This window comes from Talpa occidentalis, unplaced genomic scaffold (genome assembly GCF_014898055.3).
Source record: "Talpa occidentalis isolate TD23 unplaced genomic scaffold, MPIMG_talOcc4v2.1 talOcc4.9, whole genome shotgun sequence".
NCBI classification, from domain to species: domain Eukaryota; kingdom Metazoa; phylum Chordata; class Mammalia; order Eulipotyphla; family Talpidae; genus Talpa; species Talpa occidentalis.
Genome location: NW_023605305.1, coordinates 21,011,151 through 21,032,772, shown reverse-complemented (window position 1 = coordinate 21,032,772; position 21,622 = coordinate 21,011,151). Strand labels below are relative to the sequence as shown.

Sequence of the window (21,622 nt, the reverse complement as noted above, 5' to 3'; positions counted from 1 at the left end):
TCAAACAGGTGGTTGAGCCCCGCTCCTGAGTTTCTGACTTAAGTAGGCCCGGGAGTGGAACATGCGAACTGCCTTTCTTAACAAGTTTCCCAGACATGTTGGACTGCTGGCCCGGAAACCATGGATCAGGCCCTGAAATGTTGTGTACTGGTTTAAGGGCCTCAACATATTTTCTAGTCAAGTCCAGAGCTCCTTCCACCTACCTGATATCCCATGTGTGGTGCTGCTGATGTGGCCACCTGATAGCCAATATTCCAGCACGCGGGCTATGGCTGGCCACGCTCGTGCCTACTCACCCAGGGCCTACGTGTGTTCACTCCTCAGTGTCTGAGTGTTGCCCAGACAGGTGACACCCCCTCCCTCTGGGGGATCTTGATTGCTCAGGAAGCTGCTGATCAGACTATTGGTCACAAGGGACAAAAGTAAAGCAACCGCTTGTGGACAGGCCTTGGCCAGCCTTCTGTCCGTGTAGGCAGATACAAACCTGCCTGCGAGTCGCTGCTGTGCTTCAGTCTAACTTCCTCTCTCTGTCCACACTTGCCCATGCAGCCACATCAGTGGTTCTCACCCTGACTGCATGCTAGGATCCCCAGGCAATTCTAAACCACACTCATGCCTGAACCTACACCCCAGAGGTTATTTTGGTTTTTAAATGCTTAACTGAAACTCTCATTTCTCAGATAATTTGTGCAGCCCACTTGACAAGGGGGAAAAAGAGTCCTTAGCAGCTCAGTTCCAGAAGACTAGCAAACCAGTTGGGTCTGACAGACTAAGAGGGAAAGTACCCGGTACCTCTAATTGCCTTAGGGCCTCGTAGTTGGTGTGGCAGAGAGCAGCTGTTCACCAAACCAGAGTATTTTTCCAGGGCACACAGCTGATCTACGGTCCCAGCCTTCTGCCCACTCTGGGCAAAAGAGACGTGTTCCGTCTTCAGCCCTGACCCACAAATGCTCTGTGATCCCTGCTTCCTTCCTCCACCTGCTGGCCAAATGCCGAGGAGCACTCAGGACTCGGGCCGCTGTGGAGACATAAGACAGAGAGAAGCCTGGTCCCTAAACCGCCATCTAGGAGAGCTGCCCAGCAGAATGGCCTCTGGGTTGTTAAGAGAAGCTGCTTTGTGGTGCTGCCTAAATTTTTTTTTTTTCTTTTAAATAATAGCTGGTGTTAAGCTTGTGGGCCCAGGTTCTCTTCTGTAACAGGCCTCCCTGGGTCTGAGAAAGCTAATGATGCCTCAGCCCAGGCCTCTACCATAGCCTTGGGGGCTGCTGGAACAGCAAAGTATCCCATAATCTTGGCCATACGGTTTTTAGGTCAACATGCTTTTCGTAATTTTTCTGAAGCTCAGACAGTAACTCTGTCCTCCTTTAGGCTAAGGGCAAGGTGCTTAGAGCTCCAGAGCCAGGAGTGTTTACCTGCAGCATGTGCTTGAAGCTGAGAGAGGAATCTGAATCAGCAGTAATCTGAACTGCAAACTCCTGGGTCCAGTCTCGTGTGGGGAAGCATGACAGTCAGGTGGAGAAAATTTCCGCCTGCTGACAGAAGGCATCGCAATCATTCCTAGATTTTGTACCCTAGAAAACTGAACACATTTTTAAAAACTCAAAGATAGGCTCCTGCTTAAAGGAAGAGTCAGGACAAATCTAATGCAAAAAGTGTTTGATTCAAACTTTGTTATAAATGGCTGCATTTCAATATTCAACAGGAAATGCTGCTGTGTGGAGGAAAGTCAGCTTTGTAATCTGCAGGAGCCACCCACCCAGAATCTCTGAAGGTGCATCCTGCCCTTAAGGACAATAATGCCAATAGTTACCTATTCTCACACCTGGGCTCCAGTCTGAACTGCAAACCCACAATGAGGACTTAAACCTCGGGCACAACAACTGCAGTTACAGGCTTGCTCTTGGCATTTATTACTTGGCTTATTAATGCCATCCCATTACAGCAGTTTACACTTTACCTCAGGTATGGCCTTCCAGTCTTTAAGAGGACCGAGCAGCCTAGAATCTTGCTCCCTCTGATACCGGGGACTATATTTGAGGCTACTGTGACTCAGGCGCCTCTTACACTGTGTAAGCCCTCAGCCTTCTATTTGCTTGTAATTCCCGAATCTGGAGCAGTGTCTTGTTTTATGACAGTCCTACCTCTAACAGTAAAGCTAAAAAAACAAATGTGAGAGCAAGGTGATCTGGGAGTAGTCAATACCCAAGAAACCTCCTGTTTTGACTCTGTTAAATGGAGGCAAAACACAGGAATTTCAAACACCTTTGCCTCAGACAGGGCTTCTGCCAAGCTAGCCATAATCCATGTGTGTCCATCAGGGAGAAATGCCAACTATGACAGCAGGCAGGAAGTCACAACATGGCTGTCTTCTGCAGAGACGGCAGCACTACCTATCCCTTTCTTACCTCAAAAACTCCAGTACTGTTCTCAAAAGCATGATATTCCTGGAAAATATCGAAAACTGTGTTCTTTTTTTTTTTTTTTTTAGATTTATTTAGTTATTTATACAAGCACTGGGTACAGTCAGAAGCACGGGAGGGTGAGAGAATTCACCAGAGCCAGAGCAGGCAGAAGGACCGCAGTACACTGCTGAGGGGAGCAGCGGGCGGCAGGAGAGGTCTGCGCGCCATGTGGGACCCTCCTCTGGTGGCCGGGGAGCAGCCAGGGATCGAACCGGTGCTGCAGAGGCTGCGGGCAGCTTCGCAACCCAGCGCTCAACCGCTGCGCCTCCAGGGAGGCCCGAAAACTGTGTTCTTATTTTAAGAAACAATACAACTGTAGCCTCCCCACAAAGCACCAATTTCACCTTATGCCATTTCCCAGCCCTTACCACAGTGCCGGGCATGCACGCTGAAGTATGCCTATGACGAGCACAGGATAATGCAGAACAACCCGGCCTAGGGACATGGAAGAGTTGGTTTCTCAGGAAAACACCAGCTGAAGAGGGGGCAAGAATGGCACATCTAGTCACTGCTGAGCTGAGCCGACTCCCCAAGAGAAGGTGGCCCAGTCAGTTTCCAGGTCATAGTACTTGGGGGGTAGATTTAAGAGAGGGAATTAAAATACTGAATAACATATAAGAGGAGGGCTGAGTGGTGACAAATTAATTTTTTTCCATAGGAAGACAATACAAATTCTGATTAGAGTTTGTTAGGGGTTCGCATTATAGAAATAATGAAAAAGCTACTAAAAACTCAGAATTAGAATATGTAACATCTAAACTAGACCTCCCTGGTGGCGCAAGGGGTTAAAATGCAGCACTGTGAAGCTGTCCGCAGCCACTGCACTATGAGTTCGATCCCCGGCCAGGGAGCTGCTCACATGGCACAGCAGACCTCTCCTGACTCGCCCGCTGCTCCCCTCAGCAGTGTATTTCAGTCAGTCTGCCTGTTCTGTTCCCCACTGTCTCTGCTGAATCCTCTCACCCCCCTCACACCTCTAGCCTGTACTCTAGTTCTTGTATGCATAAATAAATATTAAAAAAAAAACTAGACCAGGAAAGAAATAGATGGAAATACTTCAATCAACAACAAAAAAATTGAAATACTTTAATCAACAAAATAGCAGGAATGGAAGGAGGGAAAACCCAGCGCTGAAAACCTGACCACTTAGTAGACAACAGAAGCAGTCAGATTGGATATTAAAATCAATCACCACCACCTCCAAACAGAAGTTAATAGATTGGATAAAATTTTAAATACATTTATAAAAGAAACACCTAAAATACAAAAAGATTTAAAATAAAAGGAAAGTAAATCGATTCTGGGGTGTTTGAGGAGATGTCTGTCCCGAGTCAGCCAGCGGTGGGCCTGGGGTCTGTGGGAATCTACTGCGAGGGCTGCACAGGGAGGCAGCTGCTGGCCCAGTGGCAGAGCAAGGAAGGCAGTGGGTGGCTGGAGTGATCAGGAGACTTGACAACACGGGGTGAGTAAGTCACTTGATGGAGAATATAAGTACACATTATTGAAGATAATGGGAGCCAGACTTCTCACCGAAAAAGAATTTCTGAAAGTACAAAGGGAGGATGAAAAAAGTTCCAATGTATTGAATTGAAATTAGAAGATATGGTATGAATTCACACATTAAAATAGATCAAAAGATACAGTTGTACATAGTTACATGAATCTGTTGTGTATATTTATGGCTTAATTCTATCCTTTGAAAGGTGTAGAAACAATCTTAACTTAGTAGAAGTGATTACACTAAGTGAGCTAAGGCATTAGGGGGCCCATGGAGAAATAGGCCTTAGTCTTGATTGCAAGACTAAGGGAGGGAAGTACAAAATAATGCTGGAACATCTTGTTTTGAGAAAGTAAATACTGAAGAAATGATAGGGAGGACACAGTCCAGTTAGAAGAGGCTTCCACTGATTAAGTACAGGATGATTTGAGTATCAAAATGAAGATCAGATGACAACCTAATGAATTAAATAGGAATCCACGAATCTATACTGATAAAAATGAGTAAAAAAACAGGCTGTATGACTATTTTAAAAATAACAATTTAGAACAAACATGACAGAAAAACCACAAAGCAAATAAAGCCAGGGAAGCAATATTAGCATCAGAAGCAAAATAACATCAGAATTAAATGCAAAACAGACAAAAGATGGGAGATTATATACTGGTAAGAACAATCAGGAACATGTAAATATCATATTAGAATACTTGAAAGATAGCCTGAAAACTAACAAAACATCAGGCAAAAAGAAAGGGATTACCCTGTGTTACAGAAGGACCCAAGAATGGGCTGGTGATATTAACATTGTGTTTGAATCTGGGAACACAGCTAAAGCGGAACCAAGAGGGAATACAGGCTTGAAGTAATTTTCCATTTTCAAGAAACAAGAAATACTGCCAATGAGTGAAGCGATCATTCAATAATTTGAAAAATGAACAGCAGGGAAAAAGAAGAGTAAAATAAAACTAAGTGGAAAAGAGAAGCCTGACAAAACGAAATGTTGGTTCTTTACAAAGACTAGGTTAAGAGTGAGCAAGAAAAAGAAAATGAGCGAAGAAATTAATACACACATTAATGCTATTATAAATATTTGATCCAAATATACAAAACTGATCTTGTAGTATGTATGTTTGCAGAATTGGGAACACCGACCTTAGTGAAAATTCAGGCTGCAGTGGGGGAATTAATATTTATATAAAATCCCACTATATACCTGGCAAATATTTGCTATCTGAATGCCCACCATGTATCAACCACATCTTATGAAGGAGTTACTATTATTCCCACTTTATGACAAAACTGACGCACAGCAAGGTTAAGTAATTCACCTGAGTTATACAACAAATACATGGAAAGCCTGGCTAGGCTCCGAAGTCTTGGATCTTCCTGTTCGATAATAATGCCTCACAATTAATATTTTTTTAATGATGGTAATAAAATATGACAATGACAGACAAGTACTAGTAACAGAATTGTTAATTCTTTTCTAAAATTTCAACTCAGTTCCATAGGGCTGGAACTGTTTTGTTAACTTTATTAAGAAAATTAAGTTCTGAATTTAATGGAAAATTAGGGCTCATTTACAGAAATTCATTTTCCTTTTTGGAAAACTCCTGTTTTTATAAATTAGGAATGCCAAAGGGCAGGTAAGAGGAAACTGATTTGAATTTGAAGGTGTATTTGTGCAACACCAAGATGGCTCTAAAGCTTAAAATGCCATTTAGTTTCATATCCCCTAATTAAATATTTATACTTACGGTTTTATTCTAAATCTCACAATTAATTTGAGCTGATGAAGTTGTTCAAGTTGAGCTGATGAAGCTTTGTAAATCCCGAAAAAGCTTGCCTGAAATGAAATATATACACGATACCTAGTATTTCTAGCTTTCAAAGCTTGACTATAGTTAAAAGATTAACTAAAAAGGGGAACAAGTCTCTTGATAGAAAAAAGAAAACAAATGAAAGATTCTGTAATGAAACAGTATTTACTGGACTGAATAAAAGTCAAATAATTTATTTTCTGAAAACTGCTCTTTCTTTGTAATTTTACCATCTGTTAGTTTATACCAATAGGGCCAATACAGAAAGTATTTAAAATTCTTTCAAGACATAAAGAAAAGGAATAACTCACCCATCAAATACAAATATACTATTTTATTCTAAGGGAATATTTCTGTGGTTTCTGCAAGGGAAAAACCCAAACATGGTTAAAAAAAAAAAAACAGAAAGGATAATTTAGATGTTTCTCGTTTGTTTGATGTTTTTTTCCCGGGGGGGGGGAGGGGCAGAAGAAATGTTTTTGTACATAATTTTAATAAAATTTAAAAAAGCAAATAATCTTAACACACATAGCAACAGCTACACTTATGAGGAATGACCAGTAATTAATATCTTCTTTTATGGATTAATTTGGGGTCTGGACAACTCTGTGGACTAACATGCAAATGAAATCCTGATACAGTCATTTACGCGGATATTAGTTGTTCTCGCTTAAAAGATACAGATTTTTTTTCTTTCTGGTGTTTTATAACAATTTATCTACTATGCCAACAATATTTGTTTTTAATACAACTACAGAAGGGGAAATTGTTAGTGTTTATACAATCCATAAAATTCGTATCGTGGGGACTTTTACACCTGATGTTTCTGGATAGTTTATTGGCAGACTTATCAGACAATCCAACTTCCTCCATATCAAACAAGGTCTAGAAGTAAGAACTTTTCCAGTCCGAAATGACAAACACAGATGGAATTAATCATACAGAATTGGGGCAAATTTACTTCTTCACACAGTTCTTGGTAATAAAAATGAAATTTGTTACAGGCAGAGGGAAAGAACCATCAAGTACACAATGTCAAAAGGCCTACTTTAAAATTTTTATTGTAGTTAGATGACTTTGTTTATTAAAAAAAAATACACCTGCCAATCCCACCTTCAAAAAGGGGCCATATTGGAAAGGTTAAAATTTCAAGGTTAAAATTTCTAGGATGATTTGTGGGCTTCTCTCATTTATTTTACAGGGATCAAATGAATTTCAGCTAAAGAAGTTCTGCATTGGTCAACATCATAAAACTTCTGATCCAAAATTTTACGGGGAAGAAACAGAGAATGGAGATGAGGGAGAGATGGACCGATATGCCAAACACACCTATGACTTGCAATCCCCATAGAACTACTAAAACAGCTAGAGTTTGGAATAATGCTAAAAGAAGACCTGCTTGTGGATACGCAAGACAGTAATGTCTTCATATCCTAACCCTAGAATGCCTACTTTCAAGTTTCTTAGGGCAACAAGGTCATCTTCCAAATGCTTTATATAAGAACATACTAGGACCTTTTCTACCATAATTCTGATAGCTAAGTAATACTGTGTCTTTGTGGAATCACCCACAGGTTTGCCAGAGTAAGGAGAGAGGCTATTATTTTTGAAATGACAAGGGCCTCCAAAAACTGGTGCAAAAGACAAAATAAGAGGAATTATTTGGGAAACAGGAAGATAAAACAATAGGAGAAAAGCTGCCATTTGGGGATAAAATGAAAACGAAAGGGGAAGCCCATTTCTGTGCACCACAGCCCATGCTATGAGACAGCAGCAATAAAAGGCCCAAACCTAGAGAAATGGTGTGTTAGTGGGTTTTCTACAAACATTTCAAGACACTTGGGGTCATGGCTCCACAGATCTTCTGTGAGCATAAATAGTTTGCAGAGTTTTAGCCCCTTTACCTTAATTTATCCACATCCTGACCCACAGCTGAGATGTCTGGGCCCAGAAAGTGAAAGGGATACCTTACTGTGTGAACAGCAGTGAAAGCTCTTCCCCTGATGTGAGGGACCAATGGCAAAAGCACCAGGGGCTTCTATCCTTCACAGATTGGCTTGGCAGTGAAAATTAAAAGCAAGACCACTTCACTCTATACCTTTTTTAAAAAAGTTGAGTATTTTTATTGGGTCTTCAAGTCTGGGTCCCACAGTCCTTACCTGGAGTCCTTCTTAGCTCTGTGCTGACTTCTCCCCTGACTTTTACATAGGACTTGCCCAAGTAGCCTATTGCAGCCAAGGTTTCACTCCAACGCTACCTCTCTAAGGTCTAAGGTTACTATGGTAGAGTTTTATACAACAGTTTTCCTTAAAAATATTCCACAATTTGTTATTCCCAAACAAAATAAGATTATGCACCACTCAAGAGATATTGGTTAGTCATTCTGAAGGCGTCTAAGAACTATTATCACTGCCAAAGAACATTTCTCAGTTTATATTCTTTCCTTCAATTTTCATTTGTACATCCATACTGTGGTTCACGAGTTGTCTGTTTTCCATTATCAATCAAGACAAGAGAACTTGGACTTTTACATCGTTTTCCAAAGCTGGATGCATTCACAGTTTGGTGCATACCAATGTATATGAAAATAGGAACCCCACTTCCACTTTAATCTGATAATTCAACATCAGAGTCTTCAGATTTGGCTTTGGCAAGTTCTTCATGTACCTCCCTGACCATGAGAATACGCGTTAACATGGTGTCCAGGGTCCCAGGGTCTATCGGGAATGTGGAGTACCACATGGGGCTATTCGGAACACAGGAGCGTTCAGGTTGAAGGTAAAACACATCATTCCTCTGCTTTACACTCTCAGAACTATCCATAGGAAAAAGAAGAAAAGAGAAAGAAAATGGGGATCAGAGAGTATAGGAAATATGTAACTCCCCTTTAATATAATGGCTTTCAACATCTCCCTATTAATTATATCGTAAGAAAAACAACGTGGTCACAGAGATCGGTAAGTATATACATTTCTCCCCCTCCCCCGCCCCAGAGCAATCTCTAACTCCACATCTTTATGTCCGCACTCCAGAAATCACACTGCATTGGAAGTGAGTATAATGTTAATAGAGGACGAAGTATAAATCCTTCACAAGCTTTAGTAGTTAAAACATTATTAGGAGTGACAAAAAATTTCAACTCACATGTGACACTATGGCTGAGAACCACATATCCTCAGCACCCAAAATCCTGGAATGAACCCCAAGAGTACCAATACTCATTACCAGTGGGAAACCCAGTCATTATATTTCTTTGAGAAAAAAGTATTTTAGTGTGGTTATTACAACTCTAAAGTCATGTTTCTATAAGGAAAAAACACTCAAAAAATTTCATTCCTTAAAAATTGTTTTTCCATTTATAGTTTTAACAGTATAACTGCTCCTTTAAATTTCTTTTCTATAAAATAATAAAATCATTGCAGCTTAGGTATCACAGAAAGGTTGAGCAACAGTTGGAAATATCAAACAATGGCAGTGAGTCTGACTTTTTAAAATATTTTCAGAAAAAAAATTACCAAGACAAAGCAATTTATTTCTTCGTTTAAAATCTAGACAAATACAATAGTGGAAAAAATAAAATAAGAGGTAAATCCTTGCCTAGAGTCACAGCTATAATTCTGATTTTCAAGCATCTGAAATCCAAAATATGGCAACTAATTCTGAAATGTGTTCCATCTCGTTCAGAGGAAGATTACTTACCATTTTGACAGGTAAAACTCATAAAGTCGAACTGGACATCTTAGTGGGTTGTCAGTGTTCTCTGCCATCTCCACACCCATTGGAACTTCATCATCTTCGTTTCGTTTCCTCTTGCCAACAGTAAGCTTATCTTGAGATGGGAGAGAAGATTTACAAGTCTTTATTTTTCTTTTGTTTTCATGACACCCAGTGAGCTTTGCTTCAGTCAAAACCATCAAACCCCTCCCTTCCTTTCACTTTCTTTCAGTAAATATCAAGCACCTGTGGAGTGTTAGCTACTTCCCTCAGCCCTAGTATGGCAGTGCCAAACAAAACCAAGTTCCTGTCCTAGGAGATTTATGTTCCCCTGCCCAACCAAGTGTGAGGAGCATGAAAGCCCAGTGCTGGAGAGGCAAGTCTCTTCTGAGCCTGACTTTGTTAAGAGTTGATTTAGGCGCAGGGTTTTTAAGCTACAGCAAGATAAAGCAGGCAAAAAGAATTCCATGTGCTCTTCTCCTACAATAAAGACTGAGATACAAGTTGTCACCTTTACATCTGAAAATATTTCTACTGTTGGGCACCAGTACCTATTAGGCATTTGTTCAAGTTTCTTTTATTTATCATAGTATTATGAGAAATGGAATCTTTGGTGGAAAAAGAAATTGTCACTTAAGTTGACCATTTGCTAAGAAAGAGCAAACCCTTTTTCACCACTAGAATTTTGCAGAGGCCAAGGGTTATCAGAAAGAAGAAAGACATTTTTTCACTCCACTTTCTTCTTATAGCTGTTCACACCAACTGGCAAAGAACTTTCCCATTTCCTGCAACAGCTATCACTTAAACAAAATTCACCCCAGTTTTCTATTTAGAGGTTACCTAAATCGAGAGACTTCACAACTTAATCATTCAAAAGAGAAATTGAATTTGTTGCGTCTAGTCAAGCACCTAATCAGAAAACAAGAAAATGTGACCTGACTGCCTCTGCCTCCCCCAAATAAAGTCAAGAGCAAAAGTGGACTACATGTAAATAAAATGAAGGATGTAGGATACAGACAAGTGGTGAGTGAGGAAAACTTAGTATTTTTTTAAAGTAAAGAACTGAGAAAAAAGTTAACATAAAGATAGACATCGGAATTATTCTCTATAGATATGAGTTTCAGTAATTTAAAGTTCTCCAATTCAAAATATATGTATTACACTCTTATCCCAAGGAAGTAACTACTTGATTTTGGGAATTTTAAAACAGTTTTAAACAAAAACGAAACTCATTTAAAAGTTGTTTTTGTAATGCAAGATGATAAGCTATCTAATACAACTATCACTGCTGCTATTACTCTACTATATACAAAAGAAATACACTCTAGGCTAATAATTTATGTTCCTTCAGAATTTGACAATGCTAACTAAAAAGAGGTGCTCAGGTCCAAAGAAGCAACAGATTTAAGTTAAGCAGTTTATTTCAACTAGCAATGGTTCCCAACAATGGATATACATATTTAAATTCCCTGGGAAGTTTTCAAATAGTCTACCCTGGACCAACTAAATCACAATTTCTAATTTAAAAACCAATAAAAGGGGCCTCCCCTCCCCTGGTGGCGCAGCGGTCAAGCGCTAGGCTGCGAAGCAGCCCGCAGCATCTGCAGCGTCGGTTCAATCCCCAACAGCGAGGGTCCCACATGGCGTGCCCACTGCTCCCCTCAGCAGTGTACTTCGGTCCTTCTGCCTGCTCTGCTCCCCGCTCTGGCTCTGGTGAATTCTCTCGCCCTCCTGCGCTTCTGACTGTACCCAGTGCTTGTATAAATAAATAAATAAATCTTTTAAAAAATAAATAAAATAAAAATCAATAAAAGTATATTGAATCAAGTGATTCCTCTCATTTTGAGGCAAGTCTTTATCCTAGTCCTGACAACAGAGAAAAACATTTAAATGTTAAACTAAAGCAACATTCTCTCATGTCTAGTAAGTCTCTTTTTGAATAAGACTTCAAATAGAAATCTCATGAACGCCACCACACACCTGGTTCTGAATCCTGCTTTTGTAAAGGTGGGAAGAATCTCAGATACGTCATCTTTGTACTGTACTTCAGAGTCCTTGTTCGTCTCATCACATGGGCAAAGGAAAGCTTCAAGTGTTCGGTAACATTCTTTAGTTGAAAGTATTTGGTATTGAAGAAAAGGAGGGTGTTCAAAAGGACGATTGGTGAATAAGCGCCCAGCTGTTTGCATTCCCACAAATGCTCTTCTTCAATTCGAGAAAACATGTAACCTGGACAGAAGAAGGCGAGGGACAATACTGAGCTCCAGCTAAACTGGTCTAAGTAATCTTTCAAATTCTCAGACAGAAAGATGAAGAAAAACAATGACTGTTCCTTTCTTTTCTCCTTTTTTCTTACACAGAAAAAACAGAAAAGGCTCCACAAAGAAAAGCGCAGATGATTCCACTGAAGCAGACATTGTGAAAATCCCTTTGAAATAGTTTTAATCTATTATTTTAAATCAGGGATTGGCGAATTTTTCCTGTACAAGGTCAGGTGGTAAATAAATGTTTTAAGCGCTGTGGACCATAATGCCTCTGAACAACTTTGCTATGGTAGAAGCTGCAGATAATACATAAACAAACAGGTGTTGCTATAGACCATTAAAATTTATTTATAGACACAAATCTGCCACAAAATATTTTTTTCATTCCCCCCCAATAACTTAAAAAGGTAAAAACCTTTTTTAGCTCATGAACTGTACTGAAACAGTAGCAGGCCAGACCTGGCCCATGTGCCATTGCTTGCAGACACACTTTTGAAATCATTCCACTCATTATTAACTGGTTCAGTTTCATTTAGCTATGATGATCAGAAGACAGACAGCGCCCTCTTATCGCTTAATTTATTTCTTCCAAATTTATGTCCCTAAGCCCTTCTTTGAACATTACATGCATCAAACCACCAGGGTGCTCAGAATGTTTCAAAGGTACTCTACAGCCCAACAGAAAGGGGCACAATTCCTGAGCAGCACATTCAACCTCTCCATTCACAGCTGAGGAGCCTGAGACCAGGAGCCAATCAGGGACATAGCCAGTGACATGGTCAAAGACAATACTAGGATGACGACTTAACTCTCTTAATAGCCAGTTCTGTACTTTTCATGAACAACTGAAAAAGGTCCACTACTAACAAGTAAAATCTGAGGGAGAATATACTGATACACCTTTACTGACACTACCAGGGATCAAAAACAGTTTGCAAAAAGTAAATGTAACCTCAAGTTTTTATTTTTAATTTTCAACTGTTAGTATAGAGATATGCCCTAGTTTCACTAAAATGACCCATAACAAACCAAAGACTTTCTCCTCAAAAGTCAAGATATGTTATAAATCAGGATAGAAATATAAAATCATCAATTTTCAAAAAGATAATTCATAAAATTTAAGCAATACAGAAAGCATATCATGAAAACAATCAAAATAAAAAATAGTTGTCCTACCATTAGGAAGTATTGTAGGTTCCCATATTTTCAAGAGTTTGGTAAGTTCAATCATAAATCTGGAATAGGGCTCAGTAAAAATGTTATCTATTCTACCATTTTCAAACAGGTACTAAAAGAGAAAAAATGAAACAGATATTGATACAAGGAAAATGTTTGTTTTAAAGAGTATTTTGATTTTTGAACCATGTTCAACATTAAATATTATAAGGATATAGCCAGGATTCAAGATGTAAGATCCTTTCATATAAATTCACATTATCTTGAGCACTGAGCTTACAAAGTAAAGTTTCCTGTTTCCTTTTAAAAACAAGGATGGGGGCCTCCCCCGTGGCGCAGCGGTTGAGCGCTGGGTTGCGAAGCTGCCCGCGGCCTCTGTAGCACCGGTTCGATCCCCGGCTGCTCCCCGGCCACCAGAGGAGGGTCCCGCATGGCGCGCAGACCTCTCCTGCCGCCCGCTGCTCCCCTCAGCAGTGTACTTCGGTCCTTCTGCCTGCTCTGCTCCCTGCTCTGGCTCTGGTGAATTCTCTCACCCTCCCGTGCTTCTGACTGTACCCAGTGCTTGTATAAATAAATAAATAAATCTTTAAAAAAAAAAAATAAATAAAAAAAAAAATAAAAACAAGGATGGTATAAAATAATAATAAATATCTTTTAGTCAGTTCATAAAACTGCTATACCAAAAATTGGTTTCAACACATATTTCTCAAAAACTTTTTCTGATTCACAGTATCTACCTATAATTGTGTTCTTACAAATTTTTTTATTTTTAGCCTAGTAATAAGATGATTTCCTCAACTAATACAATTAAGCTAGCATCATGTAATTTGAGGATACCTAAATTTTGAAACTATTTTATCTGGAGCCTTCTTAGCACACTTCTTAACTCCCTACCTACCCTTCAAAAAGTTTAAATCTAATTACAGAATGCCAAACTATGCTAAATATAAAACCAGGAATCATATCACAGGATGGGAAACAAGAAACAGCTTGGTAATAAAATACTGTTAAAAAGCATTTTGAAGATGTAAGGCAGATCGGATAAAATCACTCAGACAGGGAAATACAATGAGCCATTTACAAGGCTGCGTACAACTACATTCTAAAAATCTTCTGGTGATTTTAAGACTTGGTATTTTTAAAATTTTTTTTTTAAGATTTATTTATTTATGCATAGATGAACTGGGGTGTAGGCCAGAGGTGCCGAGGGTTTGAGAGGATTCACCAGATACAGAGTGGGAAGCAGAATAGGTGGATTCACTGAAATACAATGCTAAGGGGAGCAGTGGGCGGACAGGAGAGGTCTGCTGTGCCACGTGGGTCAGCTCCCTGGCCTGGGATGGACTCAGGCCCTAGTGATGATGGCAGTGATAGTGCTGAGCCTTAACCCCTATGCGACCAGGGAGGCCCCAACACTTGCAGTTTTGATTTACTTATCTTTGATTATCCTGGATTCCAGCTTTTCAATTAATATATGAGAAGCAAATTTTATTTTTACTTAAATTTATTCTGAGCAATAAAAATTATATACCATTAAAATGTGCATTTTATGAGGCCTCTTTAGAGGCAATTTATGATTATATTGTGAGATTATAGTTTTGTTATTGGAAAGTATTCTTCCTTTTCTAATAAAGTTATTTTCCAACTAAAAAAGTATATCCTCATTATGGAAAACACTTAAAATATGGGGAAAGAAAAACATACATTCAAACTTACTACTCAAAGGCAACTATTATTAACATTCAGACTATTTCAATCTCAAATACACCTTTAAAAACACAGAGTTAAAATGTATGAATCCATATAAAATATGTGGGGGTTTTTTCCCTCATGAATCACTTTCCCTTTAGAAGAGAAATGAGACAAGAATGCCCATCCTAGACACTTCTATTCAACATTTTCTGGAAATCCCAGTGAGTAATCAGATAAGAAAAGAAACAAAAATTAATCACAGAAGGTAAATAAAAATTCCATTTGCAGATGACATGATGCTACATACAATAAACTCTAAAGAATCCACAAAAAAACTATTTATTAAAGATAATAAATGAAATCGGTAAATCATAAGATACCAGCAACATGACAATCAATTGTTTTTTATACAATAACAATGAACAAACCAAAAGGAAATTAAGAAAACAATTTCATTTGTAACATTATCAGAAATTAAGTACTTAACAAAATTTAAACAAAGAAGTATATGACTTATTCGCTTAAATTATAATAACAACATCTGAAATTAAAGATCACCAAAAATGAGGAAAAATTTCTATTATGTACCTAAAGGCAATATTGTTAAAAAGGGAAAATTTCCCCAAAGCAACCTATAGATTCAGTGCAATCCTATCAAAATCCCAATGGCCATTTTGAGCAGAAACAGAAAAGCAGATCCTAAAAGTCATATGGAATTACATGGGATCTTGACTAGCCAAAAGAATCTTTTTTAAGACTCACACTTCCCGGGCCTTCCCAGTGGCACAAGGGCTTAAGACGCAGCCTATGAAGCTATCGGCAGCCACTGCAGCATGTGTTCAATCCCCAGTCAGGGAGCTACCCACATGGCGCAGCAGACCTCTCCTGACTCGCCCGCTGCTCCCTTCAGCAGTGTATTTCAGTACATCTGTCTGTTCTGCTCCCCACTCTGTCTCTGGTGAGTCCTCTCACCCCCTGTACTTCTGGCCTGTATCCCAGTTCTTGTATGCATAAATAAATATTAAAAAAAAAAATCACACTTCCCAATTTCAAAACATACGAGGAAAGCTACAGTAATTAATATAGCAATAAGAAAAGCTATACACACCAATGTATCAGAACTGAATACATATTTGGTCAAATGATTTTTCTTTTCTTAAGATTTCATTTATTTATTTATTTATTTATTATTTATTATTTATTTATACAAGCACTGGATACAGTCAGAAGCGCGGGAGGGTGAGAGAATTCACCAGAGCGGGGAGCAGAGCAGGCAGAAGGACCGAAGTACACTGCTGAGGGGAGCAGCGGGCGGCAGGAGAGGTCTGCGCGCCATGTGGGACCCTCCTCCGGTGGCCGGGGAGCAGCCGGGGATCGAACCTGCGCTGCAGAGGCTGCGGGCAGCTTCGCAAGCCAGCGCTCAACTGCTGCGCCACCAGGGAGGCCCCAAATGATTTTTCTTAAGGATGCCAAGACTATTCAAAAGAGAAAGAACAGTCTCTTCAACAAATGGCCTAGAATGGAATATCCAAAGACACAGTTATTTTTAACTCACATATATCCTTATTTCACATGAGATGCAAAAATGAAATCAAAAGGGCTCAATAAGCTAAACGTAAGAGTTAAAGTAATAAAACTCTTAGAAGAAAATAGAGGTAAATGTTCATGACCTTGAATTTGGTGATAAAACCTTAGGTGATACCAGAAATGCACACAACAGGAAAAAAAAAAAAAAAAAAAACCTAAACTTCCTCAAAATTAAAAACGTGTACATCAAAGTATATCATCAAGAAAATGGAAAAGCCCAGAAAATGGCAGAAAATATCTCAAAATCCACCTATCCAGCAGGGCCTCCCCGATGGAGCAGCAGTTGAGTGCCATGCTGAGAAGCTGTCCACAGCCTCTGCAGCACTGGTTCGATTCCCCACCGGCCAGGGAAGAAACCCACATGGCACAGCAGACCTCTCTTGCCTCGCCCACTGCTCCCCTCAGCAGTTCTTCGGTCCATCTGCTTGTTTTGCTCCCTGCTTGGTCTCTGGTGAATTCTTTCACCCTCCCACGCTTCTGACCTGTACCCCAGTTCTTGCATCAATAAATAAATAAGTCTTAAAAAAAATTTAATATCCACAGTATTTAAAGAAATCCTACAACTCGGGCCTCCCTGGTGGCACAGGCAGTTTTTTTTTTTTTTTTTTTTTTTTTTATAGAGGCATGTTTTTTCATTTATTTATTTATTTGTTTGTTTGTTGATACATGCCCTGGGTACAGTCAGAAGCGCGGGAGGGTGAGAGAATTCACCAGAGCCAGAGTGGGGAGCAGAGCAGGCAGAAGGGCCGAAGTACACTGCTGAGGGGAGCAGCGGGCGGCAGGAGAGGTCTGCGCGCCATGTGGGACCCTCCTCCGGCGGCCGGGGAGCAGCCCGGGATCGAACCGGCGCCGCAGAGGCTGCGGGCAGCTTCGCAACCCAGCGCTCAACCGCTGCGCCTGGTGGCACAGGCAGTTGAGTGCAGCACTGTGAAGCTGTCTGCAGCCTCTGCAGTGCCGGTTTGATCCCCGCCACCCACATGGTGCGGCAGACCTCTCCTGTCTCGCCCACAGCTCCCCTCAGCAGTGTGTTTTAGTCAGTCTGCCTGTTCGGCTCCCCACTCTTGTCTCTGGTGAATCCTCTCACTCTCCCCACATCTCTGGCCTGCACCCTACCTCTTGCATGCATAAATAAATAAATAAATCTTTAAAAAGAAAAAAAAGAAATCCTACAACTCAAATGACAAAAAGACAAAACAACCCAATTTAAAAGTAACCAAAGGACTTAGACATTTCCCAAAGAGGATATACAAATGGCCAACAAGTACATGAAAAGATGTCCCATGTCATTAATCATTAGGGAAATGCATATCAAGACCACAATGAGATACCAATTTATACCTACTAGACTGACTGGCTATTTTAAAACAAAAATTAGCAAGATTGGCAAGGATATGGAGATAATGGAACTCTCAAACATGTTATTGGGACTATGTAATAATATGTTGCATTTACTGGGGAAAATGGTTTGGCAGCTCCTTGAAAAGCTAATCACTGACTGACCATGTGACCCTGTATTCCAATCCTAGGTATTTACCCAAAAGAACTGAAAACAGGCATTCAAACACAAACAGGCATTCAAAACCACTATTCATAGAAACACTCACTATTCACGATACCCAAAGGCAGAAACAACCCCAATGTCCACAAACGAATGGATAAACAAAATATAGCATACTCAACAATGAAATGTTATTTGGCTATAAAAATGAAAAGGAATAAAGAAATGATTGATACTGTAACACAGATGAACCTTGGAAAAATTAAGGGAAAGAAGCCACACATAGAAGGTCACATACAATCCCACTTACATAAAATATCCAGAATAGTCAAATCACTAGAGATAGAAAGCAGATTTGGGGTTGCCAGGGATTGGACAGAGGAGGTAATGGGGAATGCTGCTTAATGGGTATGGAGTTTCCACTCAGGGTGATAAAATGTTCTGGAGTAGTGATAGTTGCACAGCATTGTGAATGGACTTACTGTCACTGAACTGTACACTTTAAAATGGTACATCTACCATAATATAAATACTACACTAGTTTTGCAAATTACTTTTCAAAATCTTGTCTCTAAGAATAGTCCATATCACTATGTATAGAAACAACAATAAATTCATTCCTTTTTAACTACTGTATGGATATATTACAACTGATTGAACGATGACCCATCTGATGAACAATTATATTAGGTAGTTCCTATTATTTGTTGTTAAAACAATGTTACAATGAAAATATCAGAATGAGGGCCTCCCCGGTGGCACAGCGGTTGAGTGCTGGGCTGCGAAGCTGCCAGCAGCCTCTGCAGCTCCCACGGCAAGGGTCCCATATGGCGCACAGACCTCTCCTGCTGCCCGCTGCTCCCCTCAGCAGTGTATTTCGTCAGTCTGCCTTTTCTGTTCCCCGCTCTGGCTCTGGTGAATTCTCTCACCCTCCCACGCTTCTGACTGTACCCAGTGCTTGTATAAATAAATAAATAAATAAATAAATAAATAAATAAATAAATAAATAAAAATCTTTAAAAAAAAAAATCAGAATATGTCTCTATATGTACATGTGTGTGCATTTCTTTGGGGATAGATACTGCCCCACGGATTTGCTAGGTTAAAGAACCTATATGCATTGAAAATTTTAATATAGTCAACTTGTCCCCTCAAAGGCCTCTCTCTCTCTATAGACACATATCATCCATACTTGGTATTATCAAACTTCTCAGTCTTTCAAAATTTTAATCTGTCTCACTGGCAAAAATATTTCCTGATTATAGATAACACCTTTTTATATTGGAGAGACAATTCAACATGGTGACCATAAGCACAGACTCTCTGCTGGACTACCTGGGTTCACATCTTGGTCCCACCATGTACTGCCTCTGAGATCTTAGGCAAGTTATTTAACTCACTGAGTATCACGTTTCTTCAATGGGAAAAGGTGATAATCATAGTTTCCACATTTCATAGGGTCACACTAACAGTTAAGTGAATTAATATATCAAAAAATGTACTTATATAAATACATAGCATACATAGTAAATGATCATTAGGTGCTACCCAGTATATTTTCACTATCAGCAATATCTTGTTTTTCTTGTAATCTATTTGTTCCCTTTGCAAATTGCCCCCTTCCCTGTTAATGTTAACAAAGGTGTAACATTATAGTTGAGTTTCTTAGTTTACATTTTTATGTATTTTTAAAATTCTTTAAAATTAGTATAATTTATTTTATAATTGGAATAAATAAGGACGTATGAGTCAACATAACTTTTTTAAAATTCCCTACAGTTAAGGATAATTTTCTTCTCAAATTTGACAAATGCGTCATAAAATTTACTACCTATAACACAATTTGCTAGTTTATAGCTTCTTTTTAATAGTACAGCTTACAAAGTCATTTATTACTATGAACAGGAAAAATATACTAGAAGAAAAACATTCATAGGTTTATGGCTCACAAATTAAAGTATATTTCCGGGCCTCCCTGGTGGCGCAGGCGGTTGAACGCAGTGCTGTGAAGCTGTCTGCAGTCTCTGCAGTGCGGGTTCGATCCAGGTCTGCTGGGGAGATGCCCACACGGTGCAGCAGACCTCTCCTGTCTCGCCCGCTGCTCCCCTCACAGTATATTTCATCAGTCTGCCTGTTCTGTTCCCCCCTCTGTCTCTGCTGAATCCTCTCACCCTCCCACACATCTGGCCTGTACCCTGGTTCTTGTATATAAATAAATGAATCTTTTAAAAAAAAAATTCATATCCAGCAGTATCTGATATGTAAGGAACTATGCTCAAAATGTTTTTGATAGAAGAAATCAAGGAATGACCATGAATGTTTTTACTACTTTCCAATCATCAAAAATTAGTAATCACAAGACATATATTTGTTAACATGTGCATTGATATAATTATAAAATTCTATTAGTTTCAGACAGTATAAATACTCCCAAAGTACATAAGGCAGGTTCAGAATCTCAAAACTTCTGCCTCAGCAAAATGCATGTATGGCACACAGCAGTTGAACAATAATATTTGGTTGAAATAACCTGTAAGTCTTCTCATATATTCATTTAAAATACATCTTTACAGGAAATGCAAATGGCCAACAGGCATATGAAAAAATGTTCAACATCACTTGTAATCAGGGAAATGCAAATCAAAACCACAATGAGATACCATCTCACACCAGTGAGAATGGCACATATTAAAAAAAACTAGCAACAACAAATGTTGGCGAGGATGTGGAGAAAAAGGAACTCTCCTGCACTGTTGGTGGGAGTGCAAACTGGTCCAACCTCCATGGAAAGTTGGGTGGAGGATCCTCAACCTGCTAAAGATGGGAACTTCCATATGATCCAGCAATTCCACTCCTAGGTATTTACCCAAAGGACACAGAAACATTAATTCAAAAGGGCACCTGCACACCTATGTTTATAGCAGCACTATTTACAATAGCCAAGCTACGGAAACAACCCAAATGCCCAAAAATAGATGACTGGATCAAGAAGATGTGGTGCATATACACCATGGAATATTACTCAGCAATCAAAAAAGACAAATTTATGCAATTTGCAGCAATATGGATGGAGCTGGATGGGATCATGCTCAGCGAAATAAGTCAGAAAGAAAAAGAAAAATACCAGATGGTCTCACTCATAGCAGGAATTTAGAAAACCTAAATAAGGGACCAGGAAAAAGACTAATTATAATAAAGTAAAAATCAAAATAAACAAGCAACTATAAACCAGAAACACACTATGGGGGAAGGAGGGAGTAGGATCAAAACAAAGGGAGGTGAGAATTGTATGGGGACTATAACCAAGATGAAAATGCATACATTGTGCAAAAATGAAAAATGATGTAAAAAAATATATAAAATTTAAAAAATAATAAAAAATAAATAAAAAATAAAATATATCTTTACTGTCTAGAAACTGGTCATAATATAATGGGAACTTATTATATAACCAAGATGCCATTTCAAACTGAATATCTAAGAGAGGCAAGGCTAAATAACTGGCACATTATTCAGCCTTGAATAATGGAGAAGGTAGAAGTTTGATTTCTACTAACTTGGCAGCATATACCCATTGAGAGAAGCATGCTGCAAAAAATATGTACGGTGTGGGTAATATTATGCTAAAAATACAGCAAAACAAAAACTATTACTGGACACCTATCCACATGTGTACAGGTACAGGACACTTATGCTGCAACACTGGTTACCTCAGGGAGTGGGAATGGGGGGGAAGATAAATTGTCTTTATTTGCCTTCAGGTATTGTTGTAACAGTTATACTGAGCATATATTACTTTCATAATTAAAAAACAAAATTTTAAGAGCAAATAAATGCTTCAATAAAATAACACTATCCCTATCCATATAGTTCCACCACCCAGAGATGATAACAATTGTGAACATTTTTGG

The 21,622-nt window shown here is 39.2% G+C and overlaps 1 protein-coding gene across 6 annotated transcripts in view; it reads right to left on the bottom strand.

The window, feature by feature from the left end:
• Nucleotides 1-6,102: 6,102 nt before the first annotated feature.
• ZMYM4 (zinc finger MYM-type containing 4) overlaps nucleotides 6,103-21,622 on the bottom strand; it is a 122,554-nt gene continuing 107,034 nt past the window's right edge. For all 6 annotated transcript variants that reach the window (XM_054690918.1, XM_037500117.2, XM_054690921.1 and 3 more), the window contains 4 exons: nucleotides 12,935-13,046; nucleotides 11,475-11,723; nucleotides 9,480-9,609; nucleotides 6,103-8,595 (listed from right to left, as the gene is read on the bottom strand). In XM_054690918.1, the coding sequence (XP_054546893.1) occupies nucleotides 8,388-8,595; nucleotides 9,480-9,609; nucleotides 11,475-11,723; nucleotides 12,935-13,046 (699 nt within the window). In that variant the 3' untranslated portion in view covers nucleotides 6,103-8,387. The remainder of the gene's footprint in view (nucleotides 8,596-9,479; nucleotides 9,610-11,474; nucleotides 11,724-12,934; nucleotides 13,047-21,622) is intronic.